The 25,139-nt window shown below is 41.6% G+C and overlaps 1 protein-coding gene across 2 annotated transcripts in view; it reads right to left on the reverse strand.

Annotated features, from left to right (window-relative positions):
- Positions 1-6,347: 6,347 nt before the first annotated feature.
- The window catches only part of PID1 (phosphotyrosine interaction domain containing 1), a 121,767-nt gene continuing 102,975 nt past the window's right edge, over positions 6,348-25,139 (reverse strand). For both annotated transcript variants that reach the window (XM_066620994.1, XM_066620995.1), the window contains exon 3: positions 6,348-8,316. In XM_066620994.1, coding sequence (XP_066477091.1) covers positions 7,840-8,316 — 477 coding nt within the window. In that variant the 3' untranslated portion in view covers positions 6,348-7,839. The remainder of the gene's footprint in view (positions 8,317-25,139) is intronic.

Here is a 25,139-nt window from a genome sequence, read left to right on the forward strand (position 1 = left end):
AAAAGATGCACTTGAGAAACCTTTTGAATTTATGCATGAAATGAAAAGCAGCTATGGCCCAGCCCCAAGTTTATGGGGATTCAGGGTCATAGCTTAAATTCGTTTTTTGATAAATCTTGAAATTATGAAAGGGTGGGGGAGAGAGAAATTAGACACAGAACTGATTATAGTGCTTGTTTCATCTTTGTTAGAAAGAAAGTTTTAAAAAAATTGGAATTTGATTGCCTGCTTCCTTTCTCAAGGTGAAAACTGGTGTTTTAACATCTCTTAATTCAGAATTTGTTTGCATTTCAAAAGAGCTTTCATGGATCGGGCTTTGGCCAAAGAGTTACTAGCCCTTTGGAAGAAGTTAAAATTGAGCCCACTCCCCATTTGGTAGGAAAGAGAAGGACTGAATGCAGCTCCCTGCTCTCCGTCCTTTAAAGCTGATCAGAGGGCCTGTTTCTGTACATATATAAAGTTTGGAAAGGTGGGGGGGATTAACCCTTCTAAGCCCCTTGCCAACCAAACTACAGTTCCACTGGGTCCAGTTTGAAGTGGGCTAACTGCCATCCAGATCCTGCCAATTCCCCTTGTAAGGCAGTACTAGTGGGGAACTACCTGGTAGAGCTCTTATAAACATCATCACTTGGATGCATGGTATTATAGTCTGCACCGCCTCTCGGTTCTGTATAGTGAACCACCAAGCAAAGGTAAACTACAAGTCACATACATCCCTGTGGTTATGGCTGTTTTCAAGCATATTCAGAGGTATGCAGGCCTTTAGGATGAGGCGTATGAACTGTTTGCCATCACCAGCCCACTCTTGCTATTGATGATATAAAGCTTCATAAGGCAGTCCAGGAAAACTGTGGGTCTGGTAAGGAATAACAACATTTGGAGTTTTCTTGAAGAAGCATTTTGGGGGGGGGGGGGTTTCCAAGAAAGCTCAGTAAAGGCGAGCTACTTAAGAGGTAAGCTGGAAGGCACTCACCCATTACTAATCGGGACAGTTTTTGCAGCCCCATAGAACCCCATTGCAGTATTATATTTCATTTCAAAGTGCAAGTGCAGAGTTTTAAGGAAAATATGTGATGACCAAGCCAATATAGTGTCATTCTGGGCTCAGGAGAACATAATAAATGAAGGTTAATCTCGCTCTGATGTCTCAAATACCAGCTGAATACCAGGCCAAGTGTAGCCCTCAGTTCTACTTCCTTTTGTATATAAGTTCATTATAATATGTTGATAATAATACATTAATAATATGCACAATTACCACCTTGTCTTATTTCTTCACCAGCCCAGGATTTGGGCAGAATACATGCTGTGGAGTATGATTTGTGATTCAGATTTTTATTTTTTTAACTAAAATGTTCAACAGGAAACTAAATGACCCAGAAAAGGTATGTATTACAAAAAGCCAAGAACGACCAAGGTGGTAATATTTCATTATCTTGACTGCTGTTAACATTAAGCCCCATTAGAATTGGATTTCTGGGGTCATCTCAAAGGCATTCAAATATCATTACCAATTATAGTCTCACTTTTGAACTCGGCAAATGTGGTTGCAGACGTGTTTGTGAGCTGAAAACAGGCCTCTTTTTATGCCAAATTAAAGACCCCTATGGTCACAGGACTTCCCTTCTCTTTAAACCTTGCCTACCCACTCGAATCATTTACCGCTCACTGTCTTCCTATTTTAAGGCTGCTGTTCCCCACACACTTACAGGAGAGTAAATCTCATTCAAATCATTGGGACTTCTTTCTGAGTAAATATACACTGGATTGTACTGCAAGTTAGAAAACTGCATCGAACCCTCTTTTGATTAGCAGAGCAAGAAGATGAGCAGGAGGATGGCAGAGGGATAGCTGGGACATAAATGGATAACACTTCACTCTCTCTCTCACATGTTTATGTTATTTGCATTTATTTACAGCCTTCCTCCAAGTTGCTCAGGGCAATATGCATAGCTCCTCCCCTTCCTTTTATTAATTGGATGCTAGGGAGGATGCAGAGATTCTGATTCAGTATTTGTCAACCAAATGAGACAGAACAAGCTAACATAATCCAGAGAAGATGGAGCCGGAATTGCTGATTGGTGCAACTGATCTGGGAAGTGGTGTTTACTTCCCTTATAGAATCAGGTTTGCTGTCTTGGAAGCTGTTCTAAGCACCCGGAGAGAGAATGATTGATGGATTGTCTGCTGGCTTCTGTATTCTGCATCAATGAGGCTATTGTTAAATAATGTTTTTTCTTTAATTTAAAGGACCGTTCCTAAAGAGCCGGGTGAAAAATCTGTGGATAATTAGGTCACACCTGTACACAAAGGCTATCTGCTATAAAATGCAACTGCCAGATTTTCAGCAAGGCCCCAGATTTAGCACTGATGACCTATTTCTTTTCAAGCTCATTTCAAGGTACTGGGTTAAGGCAGGGGCATCAAACGTAAGGCCTGGGGACCGGATGTGGCCCTTGGAAGCTTTTCGTTTGGCCCTTGGGCCCTCAGCTGCTGAGCTGTGCTGAGCAGTCTCTGCTGAAAGGGTGGCCCGCATGATAATTGGGCTCTCTCATATCTTGAAATATGATCAAGATTTGCGTATTTTCTCGTCTGTCATTTGCAACTAATGTTCCTAAATGAAAAAAGGGTGCTTAATTCTGGTCATGACCTGTTTAATGACATTATTTCCAGCCTAATGACATAACTTTCAACCCTCAGCAGGCGTCCTGAAAACTATTAGGCCCACTATATGAACTGAGTTTGAAACCCCTGGGTTAAGGGAGCTCAATTCAAGCTCTAAATGGTTTGGAACCAGGTTACCTTGAGGACTGTCTTCACCCACCATGTGTCTTTGTGTATTATGGTCATAACAGCAGGGCATTTTCAGCGGTGGCACCAATCTTTTGGAATACTTTCCTCTCAGAAGCACATTTGACTGCTATACTCCAGATGTTGAGGACTTGGCTGTTTTGCTGAACTTTGGGCAGGCAGACAGTGATGTTATGATAGATTTTTGGGGTTGCTAGTCTGCTGTTTTCCTTGGAAAGGATCATGAAAGTGATAATTTCAGGACCTCCCCACCCACTCCCATATTCAATTGGAACTGAAGCGTGAAAAACAGTCTAATTGAAAACAGGTCTCAAACCTGGGAAGCAACTTTTGCTTGTTTTTGGAAGCAGACTTTTTGAAATATTACCATTTTCACATTTCTGTTTATATATGCAGTGTCATTGTGTAAACATTACATTTAGGCATTTATATCCTCTGCAGTTATGACACTGCACAAATAAATGCAAGTCCTTTTGAGTTCAGTAGGGCTTACTCCCTGGTAAGTTGGCAGGAGGTCTGGCTCAGTTGGTAGAGCTGCCGCCTTGTATGCCTGAAGATCTGAGGCTGCCAGTTCGAAACAACCGGAAGTACCCGAGAACTGACAACACGCTGATATACTGATGAGCTGACCCTCAGTGGCAGAGAGGAGTTGCCTTCAAGTAGAGCGTGGGAGGCAAAGGGCCAGAGAGAGGCCAGACCAGGAAGGAATCCAGCTGGAAGGAGGTGTTCTATGAAAGACTAGAACTATTCAATTGTAAAAATCCCTATGGGGGTTTAGAACAGCCTGCCTATGTAAACTGCCTTGGATTAAAGTCTGAGGAGAAATCTGATGACCAAAGAAAGGCGGTATATAAATACCTGTATAAATAAATAAATGTGTTTAGGGTTGCATCCAAAGATAATGCACTCCTTTTTATCACATAAGAGCTTGCCCACATGTAAATTACAATGCTGCTTTTAGGCTGCAGTGCTCACTTTTAAAGTGACAGCTGCTTCCATAGATTGAACTTGGGACCTTAAATAGGAATTAATCACAAGGTACTTAAGCAGCTGTGGTTAAGGTCCTACCTAAGGTCCCACATTCAGTCAATGGAACCTTTAGGTCAGGGGTGTCAAAAATAAGGCCTATTAGCTGGATACGACCCACATAAACCCTTTATCCAGCACCCATGATAATTGGGCTCTTCCAGTACCATCATCAGCCACTGAACGGTGAAGTGACATAATGGCAGAAACGGCACAGCTGGAAAGGGGCAGCGCTAGCAGAGTCCAATTATCATGCTGTCCACTCTTTCAGCAGCATTGCTTCTGCTGAGGTGTCACTGCTGAAAGGGCAGCCTCTGAGATAATTTGGCTCTCCCAGCACCACCCTTTCAGCAGTGCCACTTCTGCCAAGGCACTGGGAGGAGAGACAGGAGGCCTCAGAAAGCAAGGGATGGTACAGGCAAAGAGGCAGACCAAGAGGGGTGAGAAAGGGAGAAGCTACTGAGGCACGGGGAGGAATGATCATGTGAGCTGCCCTTTCAGCAGTGCTGCTTCTTGTGAGGCATCACTTTGCAGGCTACCTCTCAGCTGCTGAGCTGCAAAGAGACACCTCAGCAGAATCAGCACTGCTGAAAGGGTGGCCCAAGTGATAATTGGCTCTCGCATACCTTGAAAATATGATTAAGATTTGCATATTTTATCTTCTGCCATTTGCAGCTAGAGTTCCTAAGTGAGAAAAATGTGCTTATTTTTGGTCATCACCTGCTTAATGACATCTGACCCTCAGCCAGAATGCTATTCAGGCTGCTGTATAAAATGAGTTTGACACCCCTGCTCTAGGGCTGGGAAAGACAACTGCTTGAGAGTCCAGAGAGTGGCAGCCTTCCAGACAAGTAGTGCTGGGTTAGAAGGACCAGGGGTCTATGATCATCCAAAAAGAACAGTCAACAAGGCTGTTGCTGGTTCTATCTGTATTAAAAATCCAACTGGCATTTTATTTTGGTTAATTAGTTCATTCGTGTTAATACAGATTTCATTTTGTTTTATTGAATTTTAATTAATTATGAACCACCTTTGAGCTTCCCTTACATGACAAGAAAGGATGTGAAATAAATGTTTAAAATATTGGAAAACTCTCATTCAGAAACAAATACATTTAATCACCCAAAAGATGAAAACCAGACAGTGATCAATCAATCAATCAATCAACCAACCAACAGTATTTATATACCGCTTTTCAACTAAAAGTTCACAAAGCGGTTTACAGAGAAAAATCAAATAACTAAATGGCTCCCTGTCCCAAAAGGGCTCACAATCTAAAAAGATGCAAATGAATACCAGCAGTGTGTATTACACCAGCAGTGTGTAATACCAGCAGTGATCTCATCACACTCTTTCTAGGGGAATCTGGATGGCAACTTGTATAGGTGGAGGTGCTGGTGTAATTAGATATTTGTTCTGATTCAGCAATTTACCCTTCTTTATACTGTACAGTATTCTAAGCCACGGAGACAGATTGAAAACATTCAATAAATGGTCAGAACCGAGGCATTTCCTCACAAGAAATGTTAGATATACTACTTTGCACTTTGGCAACATAGAGCAATTTCAAACTTCTTTCCTGGCTCAGAAGAGAACAAATCAATTCAGCAGAACCTTCACAATTGGTCCAAGGCATTCTGTATTCCTGAAAGCTATGGCTAGGTAGAGAAATAACTGCAGACAAGGAATTTATTGGTTCCTCAGACCATTTGCCAATAAAGGGGGGAACCAACTGGTTGCTGAAAAAGCCAATTTCTCATTTGAGATTATATTTGTATGCAATCTTGTTCAATGTCTAAGAAAACATCTTGAGAAACTTCCCCCTTTCCTATCAGCAGATTATTTGGGAAAGAAGGGGGCTGTATCAAAGTCCAGCTGCCGTTCTTAAGTAGTGATGTGTGAGGTGGGTAGGGGAGGCAGGGAACAGTCACTGTTACTCTATCCTGCACCCATTCAGTTCTGAGGAAGGACAGTAGCTTGCCTTTGATGTAGCTGCCTTCACTGTTACATTTTTACCAGTAGAGAAAGAACTGTGGGCAAGTGGCTACACTTATGAGGAATAACTGGAGCCTCCCCCCCTTCTCCAGGAGGACACTTACAGTACAAGTTATTCCTATACTGCTGTTTACAGATACGCATCCATGCATGCGCACATGGTAGGACCAGAACGTATCCAGACATGCCCAAAGGTAATTCTAAGAAACTGTATCTGTCTTTCTCCCAGTATGAACTGTAATAGTGTGAACACACCCAAATTCTTATAGGAGACTACTGAAGACGATTCTGTTCATGAATCTCTACCATTTGGTTGTTTATAAGAATTTTCAGTGAACTACTCCCTCTGATTCATAGATCTCTGAACGCCAACTAAATAGCCTGAGAAACTAAAAATATATTCAGCTAAAGCAAAACTATAAACTGGTATCCAAACATATCAAAATAAAAGTTTATGCTCATTTTTTAAAAGCAATAAAACAGGAATTTATAAATGATGAAGCTGAAAATTGACCTTTACTTCAAACTTTTTTTTATTAAAGTATGAATGCCTTTATGTTGCAGAACAGTTTACATACATTAGAAAGCAATAAGCATAATTTTCAAGAGGCGTAAAGTCCTCCTCAGTGTGTTCACACAATCAATCTACATGCTGTAACACTGATCACACACATACATACATACACGCGCACACACAGACATACAGAATATACATATTCACACACAATGGAACAGACCTCTATAGCTATCTCCTTTGATTAGCTTTCTTTTAAGGCTTCTGTAAGGTGCCCTAGTGCCCCTAACATTACCATGATTTATGAACAAGACTGTATAAAGGAGCAGCATTACCTGCAAACTATCAATCAGCACTTGGCCTTAAATCTTTTTTTTTTTTTTTTTTTTAAAACAACAAATTTAAGTTATGGACCCTTTCATCTGTGACCAGAGATCAGGAAATATTAGTATGAGGTTTTGAATCAGCAAAAGCCATCTGCTTTCAAAACTTGCCCCAAAGGAACCTTGAAGTTCCATTGTAAGACACCCTGTGATCATTATGGTCGCTCAAACCTGGCCCTTGAAAGCAACACAACCAGGTAAACAAACTAATATGGACATGGTTGGTGACTGGCTTCTGTGACACTAAGATATTCTCTCATACCATGCCAGGCTTGGGGCTGACCATGGGTCATAATCCAACTGATAACAGTCCAGAATCTTTACAATCTCTCTCTCTCTCTCAGCCTTCAGCAGTGGTTCGATTTATTGAACCAGGGGTGCACAGAAAGCGAGTTTACAATCAGATTCCCCACTCCCACTCCTGCCTTTTGACATCCCTGCAGTTTGTATTTAAGAACTATGATGCTAAGTGGATGATGAGTGGCTGCAGGTACATTAAAAAAAGTAAAAATGAATAAAATAAAATATAGCATATGATTATAATGTGTAAATATAAGCATCTCTGAATATTCAAACTGTGAAATGTGAATTAAATGTAGGCACTCAGGCTTTTAAATCTAAAAGCCTGCAGGTAGCTATTTCAGCCTGGGAGGTGGCCAACAGGATTTAGCAGTAGACTGCCAGATTATATGCTCTCTAGTAATAGATGCATTGCTACTATGCATTAGCATTAGACCTTAGCAACAAATCCTAGAGGATCTTATCACTAGAATTGCTTGAATAGGCAAATAAAAATAATTTATCATCTTTAAGAATTGAACTTGAACTATAAAGGTCAGGAGGGGGGCGAGAGGTGGACAGAAGTAAAATGGACAAAGAAAACACTTTTCCTCACATTTTAAAACAGCAACAGATTTCCAATGTGATGCAGTTGTTATAAAGATGCATGTATTTTAGGGGATGTACTGAATTTCTCTTTATTCTTTATTTTGAAAAGCTAATCAGTCTTGGAAAGTCTTCTCGCTTCCCGAATGAACTGTTGCTTATTCATCTATATGCTTCTATTCCCAGGGCCATTTCCGCTTTTGCTTAACGACTAATGAGTTCAAGTCAGCCATCATCTGATTCCAATTCTTGAGACATTTCCTCCGAGGAGCTATTCCTGTGGATCCGGCCATCACTCTTCATGCTGTGGAAAGTCTTCTTAAAGGCCTCCATCATGGCATGAGCCAACTTCTTGGCCTCTAGCTTGCTCTCGCACTCAACGGCATGGCAGTCCATCTGGTAGGACAAATCATCATTGATTTCCCGATACACCCAAGCAAAAATATTTGGGCTGACATTGTGGTCAGCAGTGCAGTAAGCAATACGTGCAACCTGAAAGGTATCCATGTGGACAGTGGCCTCTCCTTTGAGGTCCAGGTGATGAAGCCAAACTTGGAAGGGGCGGATTTCCAGGAGGGCATTTGCTGGGAAGACGTCCTCTCTGGCAAGTGTGTGCTTCTTCCACAGTTCAATGACTGGTTTCTCTGTGCACCCTGACAAAAACTGCATTCCTGTTGTGGAAACTTTACCCAGATATGTAACCTGAAAAAAGAGGAGGGGAAAAAACACGTTTGTCAGTACAATAGAACTTTTTAGTATTCATTTTTTAACGTACTGTGATCTTTCAGCAGAACATTATCCTCATCATCTGAAAACTCCTGTAGGACTTCCTTCCCATCAGGCTATTTTTAACTTGGGATTGTCAAAGCCCAGCTGTCATTGAATTAGTGCACTTATTCTTTCAGATTCCTGTGCATCCAAGGGGCCAAATATTATCACACAGTAACTCTACTAAAATGATGAACACTAAGCAATAGAGCACACCCCATTAACTCATATTATAGTTTTGTTTGCAAATGGTCTCTCTCATTTGACTTGCGTACAGGCCATTTAGGAATAAAAGAATCAGTAATGGGCATTGCCAAGAGACTAGACCAGTGTTTCTCAAACTGTGGGTTGGGACCCACTAGGTGGATAGCAAGCGAATTTCAGGTGGGTCCCCATTCATTTCAATGTGTATTTTATTTTTAATATATTAGACTTGATGCTGCCATGATATGTTGACTGTATTTGGGGAAATGTACAGATCTGTACTTTTAACAGGCTACTATGTATATGCTTTTAACAATGATAGTCAGTGGGACTTACTCCCAGGTAAGTGTGGATAGGGTTTCAGCCTCTGGGATGTTTGGGGAATTTTTGTTTAAACAGATTAGCAACCACTTGGGAGGGTTGGAATGGTTCTTTATTTCAAATAAATTTTTAAACTTATAAAAATTATAACTATAAACATACATTTTAAATTTACTTAGTTTGATTTTGTTATATGGGGTGTTAAAAATTTTCCTGCTTGATGATGTCACTTCTGGCCATGACATCACTTCCAGGTTAATGACATCACTTCTGGTGGGTCCTGTCAGATTGTCATTCTAAAGTTTGAGAACCACTGGACTAGACTATACATTTTCAAGGTTGAACCTATTTCTATCTACCTTCGTTGACTACTTCCACATCTAGGAGTTTGTCAGATAACACCCACCCTGGTCTTACAAGTTAATGGCCTCATTTTTTTTTTAACCTTGTTGAAGTAGGCCATTCTGAAAATATCCAGTCTTTGATTAAACCAAGTTAATTACACATGAGCTAGTGTAGCAAACAGTCTAAGCTATGAATCAGGAAGTCCCCAATTCAAATCTTACGTCTAGCATCTCACAAGTTAGTGTTAGGAAAATTACTATTCTCTCAGCCTCAGCTCCTAAAGTGCAATATAGGGGTGACCTCACTACTGTTGGGCAGAAATGGCTTAAGTTGTGATCCTTACAACAGTCCTGTAGACTTGTTCACATGCGCCTAATCACTATTAATTGTCAAAACTGCAGCTGTGCTTGACATCATTGCAGGAACTTGCTAGTGAGGTAAGGGCTTGGACACAAAGAAGAGAGAGAACTTGGGTATGCCAGGAAAGTTGTGTGGGGCACCATCTTCTACAACCCTTTGAAAAATGGTCTGGAGACCCCAAGCTACTACGCAGTAAGAGGGATATATTTCTATATCTGGAGAATAACAAGGCTATAAAAGGCCCTTTATATTTCTAAGATTTAATAACATGTGCTTATATTATTTCCTGTTACCTATTTAATATGAAGCATATCAAGTGAATAATGAAGGTTGGCAACCTTCAGTCTCGAAAGACTATGGTATAAGCCTACAGCACCCGGTATTCCCAAGCGATCTCCCATCCAAGTATTAACCAGGCTTGACCCTGCTTAACTTCCAAGATCAGACAAGATCAGGCATGTGCATTTAATGAAGGGCTTCAATGAATGACTTTGTGTACCTTGGCTCAACGATCTCCGACACTCTTTCTCTCAATACTGAGCTAAACAAACGCATCGGTAATGCAGCTACCACGTTTTCCAGACTCACAAAGAAGAGTCTGGTCCAACAAGAAGCTGACGGAACATAGCAAGATCCAGGTCTACAGAGCTTGCATCCTGAGTACACTTCTGTACTGCAGCGAGTCATGGACTCTTCGCTCACAACTGGAGAGGAAACTGAACGCTTTCCACATGTGCTGCCTCTGACGCATTCTCGGCATTATCTGGCAGGACAAAGTTCCAAACAACACAGTCCTGGAATGTACTGGAATCCCTAGCATGTATGCACTGCTGAAACAGAGACGCCTGCGTTGGCTTGGTCATGTCGTGAGAATGGATGATGGCCGGATCCCAAAGGATCTCCTCTATGGAGAACTCGTGCAAGGAAAGTGCCCTACAGGTAGACCACAGCTGCGATACAAGGACATCTGCAAGAGGGATCTGAAGGCCTTAGGAGTGTACCTCAACAAGTGGGAAACCCTGGCCTCTGAGCGGCCCGCTTGGAGGCAGGCTGTGCAGCATGGCCTTTCCCAGTTTGAAGAGACACTTGGCCAACAGACTGAGGCAAAGAGGCAAAGAAGGAAGGCCCATAGCCAGGGAGACAGACCAGGGACAGACTGCACTTGCTCCCGGTGTGGAAGGGATTGTCACTCCCGAATTGGACTTTTCAGCTACACTAGACGCTGTTCCAGAACCACCATTCAGAGCGCGATACCATAGTCTCTCGAGACTGAAGGTTGCCAAGTGAACCAAGAGCTAACATAATAATTCAATCTCAGATGCTCACTTACTTTAGGGAGAGATCTGACTGTTCAACCTGCATGAAACTAGGATTGGCTAACACTTGAACTAAAGTTTATCCTACAAGAAGATTTATGAAGCAATCCTGGCTTCTCTATTCACTAAAATATGGACATAACTGGATTGCCTTGTGCAGGTACTAATAAGATGACTACTGTTCAGAATGAACTTTTGTATGTATGTTTGGTTAATTGATATCATACACTTTGAACAATTCTTCTGACATACCTATATAGTTTTTACTGGCAGAATTTATCTTACTGAGGGCCAAAGCCTATGGGTCGTTTATGGTGGTTGAACTCCTGTTCCACCACTGTAAGTGGCACAGGAAGTGGTGTGTTGCTATCATACACTGCGGGACCACCGGCACAAATGTTTGGGGTCCTGTGAATGTGCCAGATCCCCCCAGATGCTGTACCAGAACATCCCAGCATCCCAGTGCATCTTGCTGCCACTGGTATCTACCTCCAAACCACCCCGTACCCTTTCACTTACGTGCCCTGAACTGCCCATGAATAATCCACACTGCCAAATTAACAGCTAATTTGGCAGTGTGGATTATTCATGGGCAGTTCAGGGCACGTAAGTGAAAGGGTACGGGGTGGTTTGGAGGTAGATACCAGTGGCAGCAAGATGCACTGGGATGCTGTCCCTTTTTCACTGCCTGCCATGCCCTCTGCTTGCCCTTGGACTTATGCCTGCAAAAGAGCTGACATAGGGCCAAGGAGACCTGTAGGTCACTAGGTGATCTACCAGGAAGTAAAAAATTTACTAGTCTACTGTCTGTCGTTCCCACCATAGCATGTAGTGTGTGGCATATGCTATGTTGGCATATGCTATGGACTGGCAGGCGATAGGATTGGACCATAACTGTATTGGTACTATTTGATATTGTGTATGCTAGCTAGAACATCTAAGTATCATTTTTTTTGGTGATTTGTGCCTTTCAGTGGCTATCTGAAATGTACTGAAATTCCTAAGAGCTGCAAAAGCTAAATGTCTTTAAGAAGCAATGGAAGAAAGAAAACTGGAACTATTTCCTTGCAAACAGGTTGGTTCTCAACTCTGCAAGTTACTAGTTAGGAATAAAATTATCAGAAGCAAATATTGTGTATAAATATTTTAAACTCAGCCTAAAGAGAAGCAATTTCAGGCAATGATGGATTGATGACTTTTGTTCCACATTTAATTTCCACAAACACTGGAACCCCACAGTTATTCTGTGATGGTTCCCTGACAATTACAATGATGAAATAGGTTCTGCTGATTAGAAAATAACTAAAGAAAACGTTTTCCTCATAAATGCAGACGAAAACACTTTTTATAACCATATGAAAAATGGCAGAAGATAGAAGTTGTTTAATCTCAACTTCAATCACTGAGCCAATTTCCGCACTTAAGTACTTCCAATGTGAGTGTCTCTGAAACACCTTTAGACCATTTATAAAACTTACTACACTGCATTACTGCAATTTAAGTGAAAGATTTAATTATTGTAACTTGATTGGATTTTTAAAAACCCTCGCTAATACTGTTTCTATAGTTTAGAGCCTCAGTGTCAGGTATTCCTTGGTGAAAATCTCTTCTTGACCATGTTCTGACAATGCCAGCTGTATTGAACTGGTGCACTGCGACCCACAATTGGGTCACACCTCACCCTGATGTTGGATGCAGCAGAAGCACCACCCGCACCACCTTTTTCCTCCTTTAAAAATGTAAGCCAAACAAAAAAGAGGGATGAAGAGAAAACACAGAGGAGAAAAGCAACTAACGAGAGAAAAGGCCCCACTTCATGATGTAGTCTGGGACCGAAAACGCCTGCAACAGGAAGCCTTATGCAAGTTGCTCTCTCAGGCTCGTATTGGGGCAACATCACCTCATAGGACTATTGTAAAGTTTAAGAATGTACATAAAATGCTTGGAATGCTCAAAGTGCACTAAGTTGTACTAATAGTAATATACGTTAATTGCTTTCTCTGCCATGGTACCTTCTTTATTCCCCATTGAATATCATGCTGGATAATAGTGCAGTTTTAAAGCTTGTGGGGTTAGTGATAGTAGAATGAAATTTTACACAAGGACACTAACTTGTCTTTTCAGGCAATTCTAAAAGCTTTTATTCTTTTTCATAGAATCCTTGAATTGAGAGAGAGAGAGAGTGTGTGTGTGTGTGTGTGTTAGTTTGCTGGGAGTATGAACACATTGATCTACACTATGGGCACATTTCCTCTACAAGAGTGGCATTGATGTTAATCAAAGCATTTTTCCCCCAATGGGACTTCTGACAATGTCAGATGCTTTTAGGATCAGTCAGTTGTCTTCTTGAAATAATCTGCAGCTCTTTCAGTTGCAAATGTTTGCAAAAGTGTAGAAAACCCCTTAAGACGGACTCCTCCATGTTCTGGTCAACAGGGTTTCCACTGTGTTTTGTTTTGAATTTCCACTGATTTCAACTAAGTCCTGAAATATCTGCTAGTGTGCTGTTCATTCTGATAAATCACTAGGAATGTGTGACAAATATTAGTATAGCTCTGTAGCTATATTTCATGTGGTACTGAAATACCATACCTTTCCATAATTTTCCATATTTTACTGAAATAAAAATTCAGAATTTACTGAATTCTGAAAATCCATACTGAATTCTGAAAATACCTTTTCAGAAAATATGGAAATTTTCAACTGAAAATGTTGAAGTTTATATATGTGGTGGTATTCACATTTCTCTTACTTGGAGAGCCACAGGCAATGGACCCATGAGAGGGTCTGGAAGGGGCATGGAGGAAGAGCATACATAAGTTTCAGAATCCCTCAAGAACTGTTCGCACTCTTCTCTGTAAGTTTTCAGTATAAGGCTGTAAAGAGGTTAATCTCTGTGGTACAGTGATGTGATATAAACCTTTATTAACAGCATTAGCTATTTCGATTCTCACTGTTTACCAAAATACAAGGTGGTATTCACTTTAAGAGGGTTAAAATGCTCCCAGAGCACACCGTGAATATTTACAGGAGACTGCTAAGGCTTTTCACTTTGACATTTTATTGTTCTTGTTTACTGGCAGGCACAATAAACCAGAGTGGATTTCCAATGATGCTTTGTAAGCTTATTCTTTAATTATAGCCTCATTTGAGTTTCTGTGTGTGTCTTCAACATATCTTACAACTTGAAGAAACACTGAGAATTATTTTCATGCTGAGTCCTTCCCTGTTGTATTTATGTTTTTACACCATTTAATAACATTGTTCTCCTAAGTGATTTGTATGAAAAAGCTCTTTTAAAACATGGAGGACTTTTAAAACAGTCACTATTTGGCTATGCAAAGTGGATCCCAAAAAACAAGTGGGCATGCACTCAAAAGCCATTTAATATAAAAATAAGAATAAAAACCAGTACAAGATTCAGGGCGCAATCCTAACCAATTTTCCAGCACTGACCTAGCTGCAATGCAGACCCAAGGTAAGGTAACAAACATGCCCTTACCTTGACTGCCTCCCCACTGCTGGATGCAGTGCACACATTGGCACAGCTCTGTCAGTGCTGGAAAGTTGGTTAGGATTGCACCCTCAGTCATGGATCTTCTGTTATGTCAAGCTATACCTAAAAGGTCCCCCGCTCGCTAGGGCTTTTCTGTTTATTTCTACACACATTTTTGTGCATTCATGTGTGTCCCTGTATCCTCAACAGTTCCATTCCAAAACCAGTTCCAAAAAAACAGTTTCATTCCATAACCTCGCGATTATGTGAAATTGCAGATACCAGGGAACACCCCCCCCCCACAGGGTCTTCTGAGCCCAGCAGACGCCATGCTTGACTGCCCACAGTCTCTGCCAGGCTCCAACTGACTCTGAAGCAAGCTATATAGTTTATTTAGGCAAACTCTCTTATTCATTCTATCACTCTAAATGTTGGGTGCCGTTGGAGACTAATTAGCTCAACTGCCAGGAGGAAAAATACTGTTCACCTTAGATTAAGAAGAGTACACAGCTAGCAATTGCTAATACACATAATTACTACATGGCACAAGAGCATTTGCCCCAGACCCTCAAAATCACAAATATACTGAAATGAGATCTGCCAACCTGAGATGATGAATACTACATACATCTCACATGTATTCCCAGAAAGCTTCCAGAAACTGACAGAAAGCAGAAAGTCCTCAGCAGATCCATAAACGCTCTACCCCAAATGTTGGTGAACTTGCCTCATTCCTACTTGATACTAGCTATTTTAATGTTGTGTTCCCAAAAGATAGTATGCTTCAGACAAAGTCAACCTTAACAAGGTTTCTAGAATGTCAGGAACCACACAGTATTTTCAAAGCTGCTTTTAATGCAAGTCAAAAATGAACCAAAACAAAGCAAAATGGCCTGCCTTCAAAGATGTCAATGCCATGGAAAGTGGATTTCCAAGGAGAGAAGGTTCCATCTAGCAAACAATTATGAACACCTCCTTCATTGTTCAATGAGAGCTGAAGTATTCAGTGCTTAGAATGCCTTTTAAAAAAACAATCTGAGTTGGGGAGACATCCCATCTTTTGCCTGCTTAAAAGGACATTTCAAAGTGATCAGTTATTTGTGTCAAAGACTTCTGTTTACTCTGTAAGTATTCATTGTAGAAAAGTAACCTATACATGATGTAAGCCTCTCATAAAGAGGTCTGCCTCCCATTATGCTTTTGTCTACCACAAACAAACAAGTTCTCCACCTAAGTTGTTTGTCTGGCAGTAGCCTTCCTACTGACATGCACTGAACATTAGTATGCTGTGCAATGCCAGAGAGAAAGCTTAAAGTCAAACATGCATAATACTATATGAAAGAGTATTTTTTACACTCTGGCTAAATTGTATTTACATTGCTAAATAACATTTGATTTGTTTCATTTTTATTTCACCCTGCCAGCTTCTGCTAGCCCACTTCTGATAAACCACTTAGGGTACAATCCTATCCAACTCTCCAGCACCAATGCAGCTGTTCCCGTGGGATGTGCGCTGTATGGGGGGGGCAGTCATGGAAGCTTCCTCAAGTTAAGGGAACATCTGACCTTGGGGCTGCACTGTGGCTGGAAAATTGGATAGGATTCAGCCCTTAGTGTCTGCTGGTTATGGGATTTTTCCAAAGACTTCTGGACTAGGTGGATCTGATCCATCAAGGCACCCAACTGGGTGTTGATCAAAACCACGCAACATATATTAGCTATGCCTTGAGAACCTCAGGCATGAGCCTGAGAACATGGACTTGGTAAATTGAATACGCATCAGTGAACCACAAGGATTCCATTTAAAAAAAAAAATAGACCATGCAAGACTAAGACCATGCACCTCTCCAGAAAAGTACAGATAGGTTACATAAACCAATGAAGCCTCTTGAAGATTCTAACTTGCTAGCTCAGGCTGTTCATCAACATCTAGAAGTTTCAAAAATGATGGCATTAATGGGAGCAATATGCTATGTGACAATATATGGCACAGAAATAGTGAAGAATGATATCAAGAAGTAGGACATTTGTTACCAAACCAACTATTTTATGAACAAAAAGTATGAAAGCAATAGAGCCCTGCATGTGGCCAATACTGCAATGTGGAAATACAGCTCAGGAGATTAAAAACAAAACAAAAAACTCCTTTTGTTACTTTAACTTACTTCTCCCATATCAGTCATTATTATGGCACAAATATTTGGACAAGTTTAAACTGCCCAAGGGCTTGATATTTATTTAGCTATAAATACAGCTTGATATTTGTTAAGCTATAAAGCACTTTGTGAACTATTATTTCTTGTTGAAAAGAAACAGAAAACTATTATTTCTTGTTGAAAAGAATAAATATTCTTACTATTTTCCCCCAGACTTCTAATTGTAAGACTAGGCATCAAGCAAATGGATCATTGTTTTACCAAGATTTTTTAAAATTTCCTCTAGCATTTAAAATGCACCCCCAGAATCCACGGTCTCAGGTATCAATGGGGGAGTCTGGAACAGAATCCCAGTGGATACCGGGGCACATCTGTATATGCCATATTAGCTCATAAGCAAAAAAAGTCTACAAGAGCAAGCAGGCTGTACTGATTACACTGTTGAACTTTAAACTGGGTTCCATAAAGCCATTTTCAAATACCGTACATACTGTGTGTGGAAGCAGCATGTATAAGATGGGGGAGGCAAAGCTTGCTCCTGATCTATGCATATTCACATGGCCTGGAGTAACTCTATTGCACACTATTTTATGTGTGTTGGGACCACCCCATGTGGTTCCAAATCCTGCAATGGCAGAAGCAGGATTCAAGGTCCACATATACATGGTATGTATGCACAACAGGCAAAAGATTTTAGATACACTAAGCAGACACATATATGGACAGGTAACATCATGGTGGCAGGCCGAGCCCAGCCCTATTTGCAATAGATGCCCAAACAGCTCAAATCTTGCTTATGCATGAAGATGATTGAATGGCCTTGGACCAATCACCATACACTAGGCATTGTTATAAGGATAAAATGGGGAACATATAATGTCCTGAGCTCCTTAAAAAGCTGTAGGACACAAACGCAGTAGCCAACCAACCAAATTCACTCAACATACGGATTGTGTTATGAAAAGAGTACTAGGATTTTTGTAAGCTGAGAGAGGAGAGTCACATTTAATTTCATGTTCAATAGCCCCAAAAATGTCATTACCAGCATTCCCCCTATAGCAGTGGTTCCCCCACATTTAGCACCGGGACCCACTTTTTAGAATGAGAATCTGTTGGAACCCACTGGAAGTGATGTCATGACCAGAAGTGACATCATCAAGCAGGAAAATTTTTAGCTATCCTAGGCTGCAATCCTACTCACACTTACCAAGGAGTAAGTCCCATTTACAGGTGGAGCCTATTTATCCGCATCAGTTCTGTTCCGTGACTCGGCGTGATTAACAAAGAACGTGTTGTGCTAAATTCCACAGAGTTACACAAATACACTGCAGCCTGACTTCCGGATGAAAGGAAACTAAGGCAGCTGTTATCAGTCCCCTCCTCTCCGTACTCAGCCCTCCCCATTGCCAGCTGCCCGGCTTCTTTCACAGTTGAAATGCTGATCTTTTAAGAGTCCAGCCCTATGTGTTTCTACTCAGAAGTAAGCCCCATTCCAGTCAATGGGGCTTACTCCCAGGAAAGTGTGGAGAGGATTGTAGGCTATATCTCATGCTTTGCTTGGTGGGAAGGCTTGCTTGTGTTGGTGATTGCCTGCACCATCTCAATGGGGGGTGGAATTTGGCAAACTCTCCTTGGGTTTTTTTAAAGCAACCCCCTCTGTTGCTACCACACCTCTTCCAGGGCTCCAGGGCTATTTCCCTGCCTGAGTGAGGCAGAGCCTTTTAGCAGTGTTTTGGGCTGCCTGGAAAGGGAGTGAGACACCAGCGCAGGGCAAAGGAGGCAAAGGTGTGTGTGACTTTTGGTTCCCCCGACGCATTTATGTTGAGACAAATCCTCAGATAAAAAAATCTGTGGATAAATAGGCTGCACCTGTACTATCATAGTTAAAAGTATATACATATTAGTCTGTTAAAAGTACAGATCTGTAACATTTCCCCAAATGTAGTCACATACCCTGGTAGCATCAAGTCTAATATATTAAAAATAAAATATTGAAATGAATGGGGACCCACCTAGTGGGTCCCGACCCACAGTTTGAGAAACCCTGCCCTACAGCATGCGGCTGTGCATCTCTCAACCAAGCTTTGCACAGCTCGGCTGACCCAGAGATCAGAGATGACGTGATGACATAATTGCTGACTGCTGGGAAGAAACCACCACATCATTGCACAACATGGGAGGGCTCCATGCAGCAGCCCTAATTCTTAGAGAGGACTCTGTTTGTTACATCTCCACCCAGAAACTAATGCTTACTTCTTGCATTCTCAGCACAGTTTCCTACAAACTGGAAGCAAAAAGCTATTACACCTGCTTGTATTTACAGTGATTTATGGCTACTGGATCACTCAATTAAAGAGCCAGGGGCTACAAATACAATTCATGCAATTGCATCTTTCCCAACAAATTCCAAAAAGTTAAGGGGAAAAAAAGATCATTTCTATATAAAGACGAAGCAGGTATAGTGAGCAAGGAGGTATTTGGACAGGTACTTGTGCAGCATAGATATAAGAACAGACCTGCTGGATCAGGCCTTAGGCCCATCTAGTCCAACTTCCTGTATCTCACAGTGGCCCCCAAATGCCCCAGAGAGCACACAAGACAACAAGAGACCTGCATCCTGGTGCCCTCCCTTGCATCTGGCATTCTGACATAGCCCATTTTTAAAATCAGGAGGTTGCACATACCCTGTGTCCCCGAAAATAAGACCTACCCTGAAAACAAGACCTAGTTGTGATCAGGGCCAGGATAGGATGGGACAGGGCGGAAGGGGTCCTTGGGTGGGGGTGGGTGGACAACATGACCAGGAACGCTGCACTCCTGTGCGCGCCACCTAGAAAGCGCCTGCTGTGCTACCTTGGGCAGAGGACACTGAGGTGGGAAGGAGCAAGTGAGGCAACCCTGCCTACCAGGCTCTGAGGCTCTCCACACTTTCCAGGGAGTAAGTCCCATTAACTATAAAGGAACTGACTTCTGAGTAGACAGGCATCCTCCTGGACGCTGAAGGGACACCCTCTCCACACCTTCCAAGGTGTAAGTCCCATTAACTATAAAGGGACTAACTTCTGAAAAAAATAAGACCTACCCTGAAAATAAGACCTAGTGTGTTTTTCTGGGCCAAAAAAAAAAAAAAAAAAATAAGACAGTCTTATTTTTGGGGAAACACAGTACACATCATGACTTGTAACCTGTGAAGGATTTTTCCTCCAGAAATTTGTCCAATCCAATCCCAAATTTGTTTCAAAGGCATCTAGGCCAGACAAAAGAATTCTAGGGAAGGAATATAAGCAGGTGCATCCATTGCAAGTGCCAGCTATGCTCCTTCGACAGTAGATAAGTACATTGTCAGAGATCAACTCTTTTATATGCATGTCAGTACCTGGATTTGTAAGGAAGGTCAAAGTCAATTTACAAGTTTTGCAGCAGATGAGAGAAAGAGAGAGCAAGGTGAAACACTCCAATTTTGCAGGGATGCATATGGCCTTTCAAGAAGGTGGAAAAATGGAGGGCAATGAATCATGTGGCTAGGAGTGTTTCTCCTGATCCAAGACCTCCTATTTCCAGTGTATACTACCCATGACAATGAGCTGTTCAAACAGCAGCTCTGAATCTCATATACACATCACAACTTTGCACTGACCTTTCTTCTTTTCTTTTGTTGTGCACTGATGTACGAGCGAATAAGAAACTTCCCCTCCTCCCCCTTCATTTCACTCTTATCAAGCGGCACCAGCACATAATTTGCCATGTCAACCAGGCTCCTGAAGTGTGAAGACTGGAGATATCGTGGCTGTCAGTGACGAAGCCTGAAGTGATTTATTTGCAAGGCATTAGAGTGTGACTCTGGAGACAAAGGCATTTTATAAAAATGACACCTCTGTAATTCCGCAGGTAGTCTCCTTTTGTCTCTGTTGCCAAATTTGTCTTAACGTCTGAGTCAAAACAAAGGGTTGCTGCTCTCACAGTATTGAAACGAGTCTTGTCGTGACATTTACAACATCCTCTTGGTGCTCAGCATACAGAAAGGCGTCAAGAGGATGAGCATATGCATAAAATGTTTTCACTCTGCAAAGTGCTGTCAGAAATAATATTGGGAATAAACCTTAGGCAAGAAGCTGGGTGTACACCATCCCTGTGACACTCTCTTGAACTTCCCATATGCAGACATGTCTGTCCTGTTTCACATGTCAAAGTTAAGTCATTGCACTTCGCATCATGATCGCTGTGCTTAAATCCATCCTAGGAATGCAGTTTGATCACTGAACCATCAGTGAGTTCTGCATAGAAGCAGTAGTACTGCATTATGCAGAAAAAACCACCTTTGGACTATGCTTGTGAAAGCCAACTTCAGCTGGCAAGGAAGTGGTCAGAAAGGACTACCACCACTTGCTTCTCTGTCTGCCACTTAAAGAGACAGATTAGGCTGAGATGAAGCACAACTGGCCTAAGGTCACGTCTTTTCAAAGTGGGTTTGTCCAGTCTCAGTTCACCACTGTAGCCACTTTAGCAGCTCCCAGGCCAGAATGAAGGCCCCGGGCCAGAAGGAATCTCCTTCCTTCAGAAGATTTTAGGAGCAGTTCAGGATGGAATAGATAGAAATGAGGGAGACATTGTAAAAACTGAAGAGGCTGTGTTGGTACAGCTCTGAGCATAAACAGTGGAAGACACAGTCATGTGGGCAGCAATCCATAGGTTCCCAGAACATAGCGTCCCCCCAAAAAAGGCTTCTTGTCCCTTGTCACTAACCCAAGCACAACTCACACAAACATTTTAAAAGGCAAGGGTCTGTTATAAACATATATAAGATATATGTTTATATATACATATTTATAAGATATATATATAGATATATAGATAGATAGATAGATATAGATATAGATATAGATAGATATAGATATAGATAGATATATAAGATCAGGTGCAAAAGAGAGCAAAAGAGAGCGACTAAGATGATTACGGGGCTGGGGCACCTTCCTTATGAGGAAAGGCTACGGCGTTTGGGCCTCTTCAGCCTAGAAAAGAGACGCCTGAGGGGGGACATGATTGAGACATACAAAATTATGCAGGGAATGGACAGAGTGGATAGGGAGATGCTCTTTACACTCTCACATAATACCAGAACCAGGGGACATCCACTAAAATTGAGTGTTGGGCGGGTTAGGACAGACAAAAGAAAATATTTCTTTACTCAGCGTGTGGTCGGTCTGCGGAACTCCTTGCCACAGGATGTGGTGCTGGCGTCTAGCCTAGATGCCTTTAAAAGGGGATTGAACAAGTTTCTGGAGGAAAAATCCATTATGGCGTACAAGCCATGATGTGTATGCGCAACCTCCTGATTTTAGAAATGGGTTATGTCAGAATGCCAGATGCAAGGGAGGGCACCAGGATGAGGTCTCTTGTTATCTGGTGTGCTCCCTGGGGCATTTGGTGGGCCGCTGTGAGATACAGGAAGCTGGACTAGATGGGCCTATGGCCTGATCCAGTGGGGCTGTTCTTATGTTCTTATATGGAACAGATGACTATGGCAGCACACAGGCCCTCAAGATGTCTGTTCCAAACAATACACATCACAGCTGTAATTCTACATATCCAGGTAATCTGTTATAGTCACATTCCCATAATATAAATGTGGGCACTTGCCACTCAGATTCAGTTAATGTTCCGTCTACCCCTGCAGCATGTTTCTAGCACTCCTTTCATACCCAAATAAGCTCTCATTGCATAGCTAGAGGGACTGCAAAGCATTAAGTCTTGCAGGGAGCCTCCCCATGGCATGCAAGCGGCCCCTCCCTTTGGAGCCATTCCAGACAGGAGGAGTAAAATGGAGGCCTACACTTGTACCAGATCCTAACCCTGGTTTGGGCAGCCCGCAGCCACTCCGGGCTGCTCAGATCTGCACTAGCTCTTTAGGTGGTGCAGATCTGAGTAGCCCCATTGAGGTTGCTGCAGCAATACATGGGATAAGGGGAATGAATTCCCCTTGCCCCTGGCTAAGCTGCAACCAGCCCCAACCCTGCTCTGAATGCAGCTCAGGTCAGCCAGCCTGCCTACAGAACAGGTTAGGACTGGACTGTAATTTACTTAGGACACTAACCAAAAGGCCAAGATCTACAGAATGGACAATTCAGTGTATGATTAAAAGCTACCACCCACATCTTTAAATTATCCTCCTCAGGTCTTGTGTGCTTGTGATCACACATATCAATTAAAGTGCCTTTGATAACACAGGATCTCTTTTTAACTACATATCAGCAGAAAATTATAGTGGCTCTTTAATATTGCATTCAGGACATTACCAAGTTACCCACTAATTAACCCAGTACATTTCCGGGTAAACAGATACATACTCATGGGTATGATAGAAGGGCTTGATCAGTTTCCAGTTCAGGGCAAGGAAGCGTATTTATGTAATGAAGATACATAGCATTAATATAATTCATGTCAATTGTACAAAGTGGTTCCTATATATTCTCACAAATCCTGACAATATCTGTGTAATTAAAAAAAATGAAATTAATCAGTCTTTAAGTGTGGGGTTTTTCCCCTCAGACAGACAGCAAGAAAATTTCGTGTTTGGGCAAAAAACCCCAAAAGTTGGCAAATCCACAAGTTAGTAAAATAAAAGTCGTCTTCTAATTTCTAAGGCACACAGACTGGTTACTGAAATGCACAAACTGGAATACCGGAACCTATTGGGCAGTATCCCAAGTACACTTCTGCTCACAGAAGAAAACTGCATGAATGGAAGTTCCCCCAGAGAACGAACAGAGCATTCTCCTGGCCCAAAGGGCCCAAGCAAAGGCGGCTTCCAGCTTAATGTGTGCATTTTTATGAATGAAAGTGTTACTCAAGATGGAATCCAGTGGCTTTTTTACAAGTTGCAAATTAAAATAGTAAGATGGCATAGGAAAAATGTAAAACTCAATCCATGTTAATTTTATATCTTTTAAATAACTACTGTATGTAAAAATTATATTTTTACAAAGCACACAGCTGCATTTCTGTGATAACAATATGTAGGGTGCATCTCAGGCTACATTTAAAATATTTAAGATTCTGTCTAGCTCTTTGTTAAGTTACATTTGCACTGAATCATTGGCAAGAGGGCATCCTGTAAACTGAGATTCAAATACGTTTTTGCAGTAGGTCACTAACTGCAACCAAGCAAAATGTGAAGGAAACCAATTACCATTTTAACCTCTGATACTGAAAACAAAAGCCAGACTAAAAGCATCCAGGTCAGTCCATTATACAGTGATGCATGTCATTTGAAGTTACCCCCTGCAACTTTTAATGACTAAATCTTTTTTAACCCAGCTCCTTCATCTTCTGCTACAGCTGTGGCAACACTGGCCACATACTGAAATGAACATACTGAAATTTAAGAACATTCTGAAATGAAATCTATAAAGTGCATCAGGAAGCTCACAAAACTGTGTGCATAGTAAACCCAGAAAACTGAAACTGGAAAATGTTGCCATGTGCATGATCCTCCATTTGTATGTACCAAAACACTGTATCCAGAGTCGTGGCCTGAAACACGGAGCTTCGTGGATGTCTTTTTCTTTCATGCAATAGATGGGAATGAGGCTGTGGTGTCACACGATGAAGAACACATTCAGCCAAGATAAATACTTTTACTTGTCATCAACAAAGATGAAGCTCAGCTGTAACAGCTGCATTATGCTATAAGATGAAAAGGGGAAGAGGCCAAAATTTCATTCAGTGTGCTTCTGAAGCACTCTGCCGTGACAGAAGCTAGTTAAGAAAACTGTTGATCAGAGAAAGGAAGCATCTCTTTGTTCAGATCAGCCAGATAACTTTCATTTAAAAGGTCAGAAAGTTACATATTTTTCAAGGATGGTAAAAGGAGGAGGAATGCTTCCTGTGTGTCTAACCCAGGAGTTATCAACATGCAGTGGATCTCCACAGAGATGCAACTTAAAAAACAAAAACAACACTGGGGCATGTCACTGTAGGACTCTGTATGCCATATGCTTAATGTACTGACCTTTCAAATCTATAAAAGGGTTACATAGTAAGAGCAGCCCAGTCAGTGTCTGTTAAATGACCTTTTCCAGGGCTGGAATGAAGACATTTTAAAAATCCAAATAGCAACATGCCTCTCAAAACAAAGCAAGGAGAATTTCACTGCCTTGCACATTATGAGTGAAGTTTGAGAGGAGGGCTTGACCAGTATTCGAACTGGTCTTACAAATATGCAACTCACTCATTTGTATGAATTATGCATTGTGCTTATTAACCAATGGCTTGCAAGTCTTTTACAGCCAAGAAGCTATGCTTTCCTTGCTTGAGATTTAGCACATGCCCTATCCACAAGGGGTTTCTTTAGATCATGTTCTAAAGGCTGCCTTTGCTCCAAAAGACCTTACAATAGATCTTTCCTAGCAGGAGTTGAACTAGTTACTCTATGAATTATCACAGAACCCTGCCTTTAAAATACTGGCACATAGGATTGCCATGAACAATGGCACATAGGATAAGCCACTAATCAGTGTCACATCTTTCTGAGAGAGAAAAGAGAAAAGCCCTATTTAGGCT

This window comes from Tiliqua scincoides, chromosome 3 (genome assembly GCF_035046505.1).
Source record: "Tiliqua scincoides isolate rTilSci1 chromosome 3, rTilSci1.hap2, whole genome shotgun sequence".
Lineage (NCBI taxonomy): Eukaryota > Metazoa > Chordata > Lepidosauria > Squamata > Scincidae > Tiliqua > Tiliqua scincoides.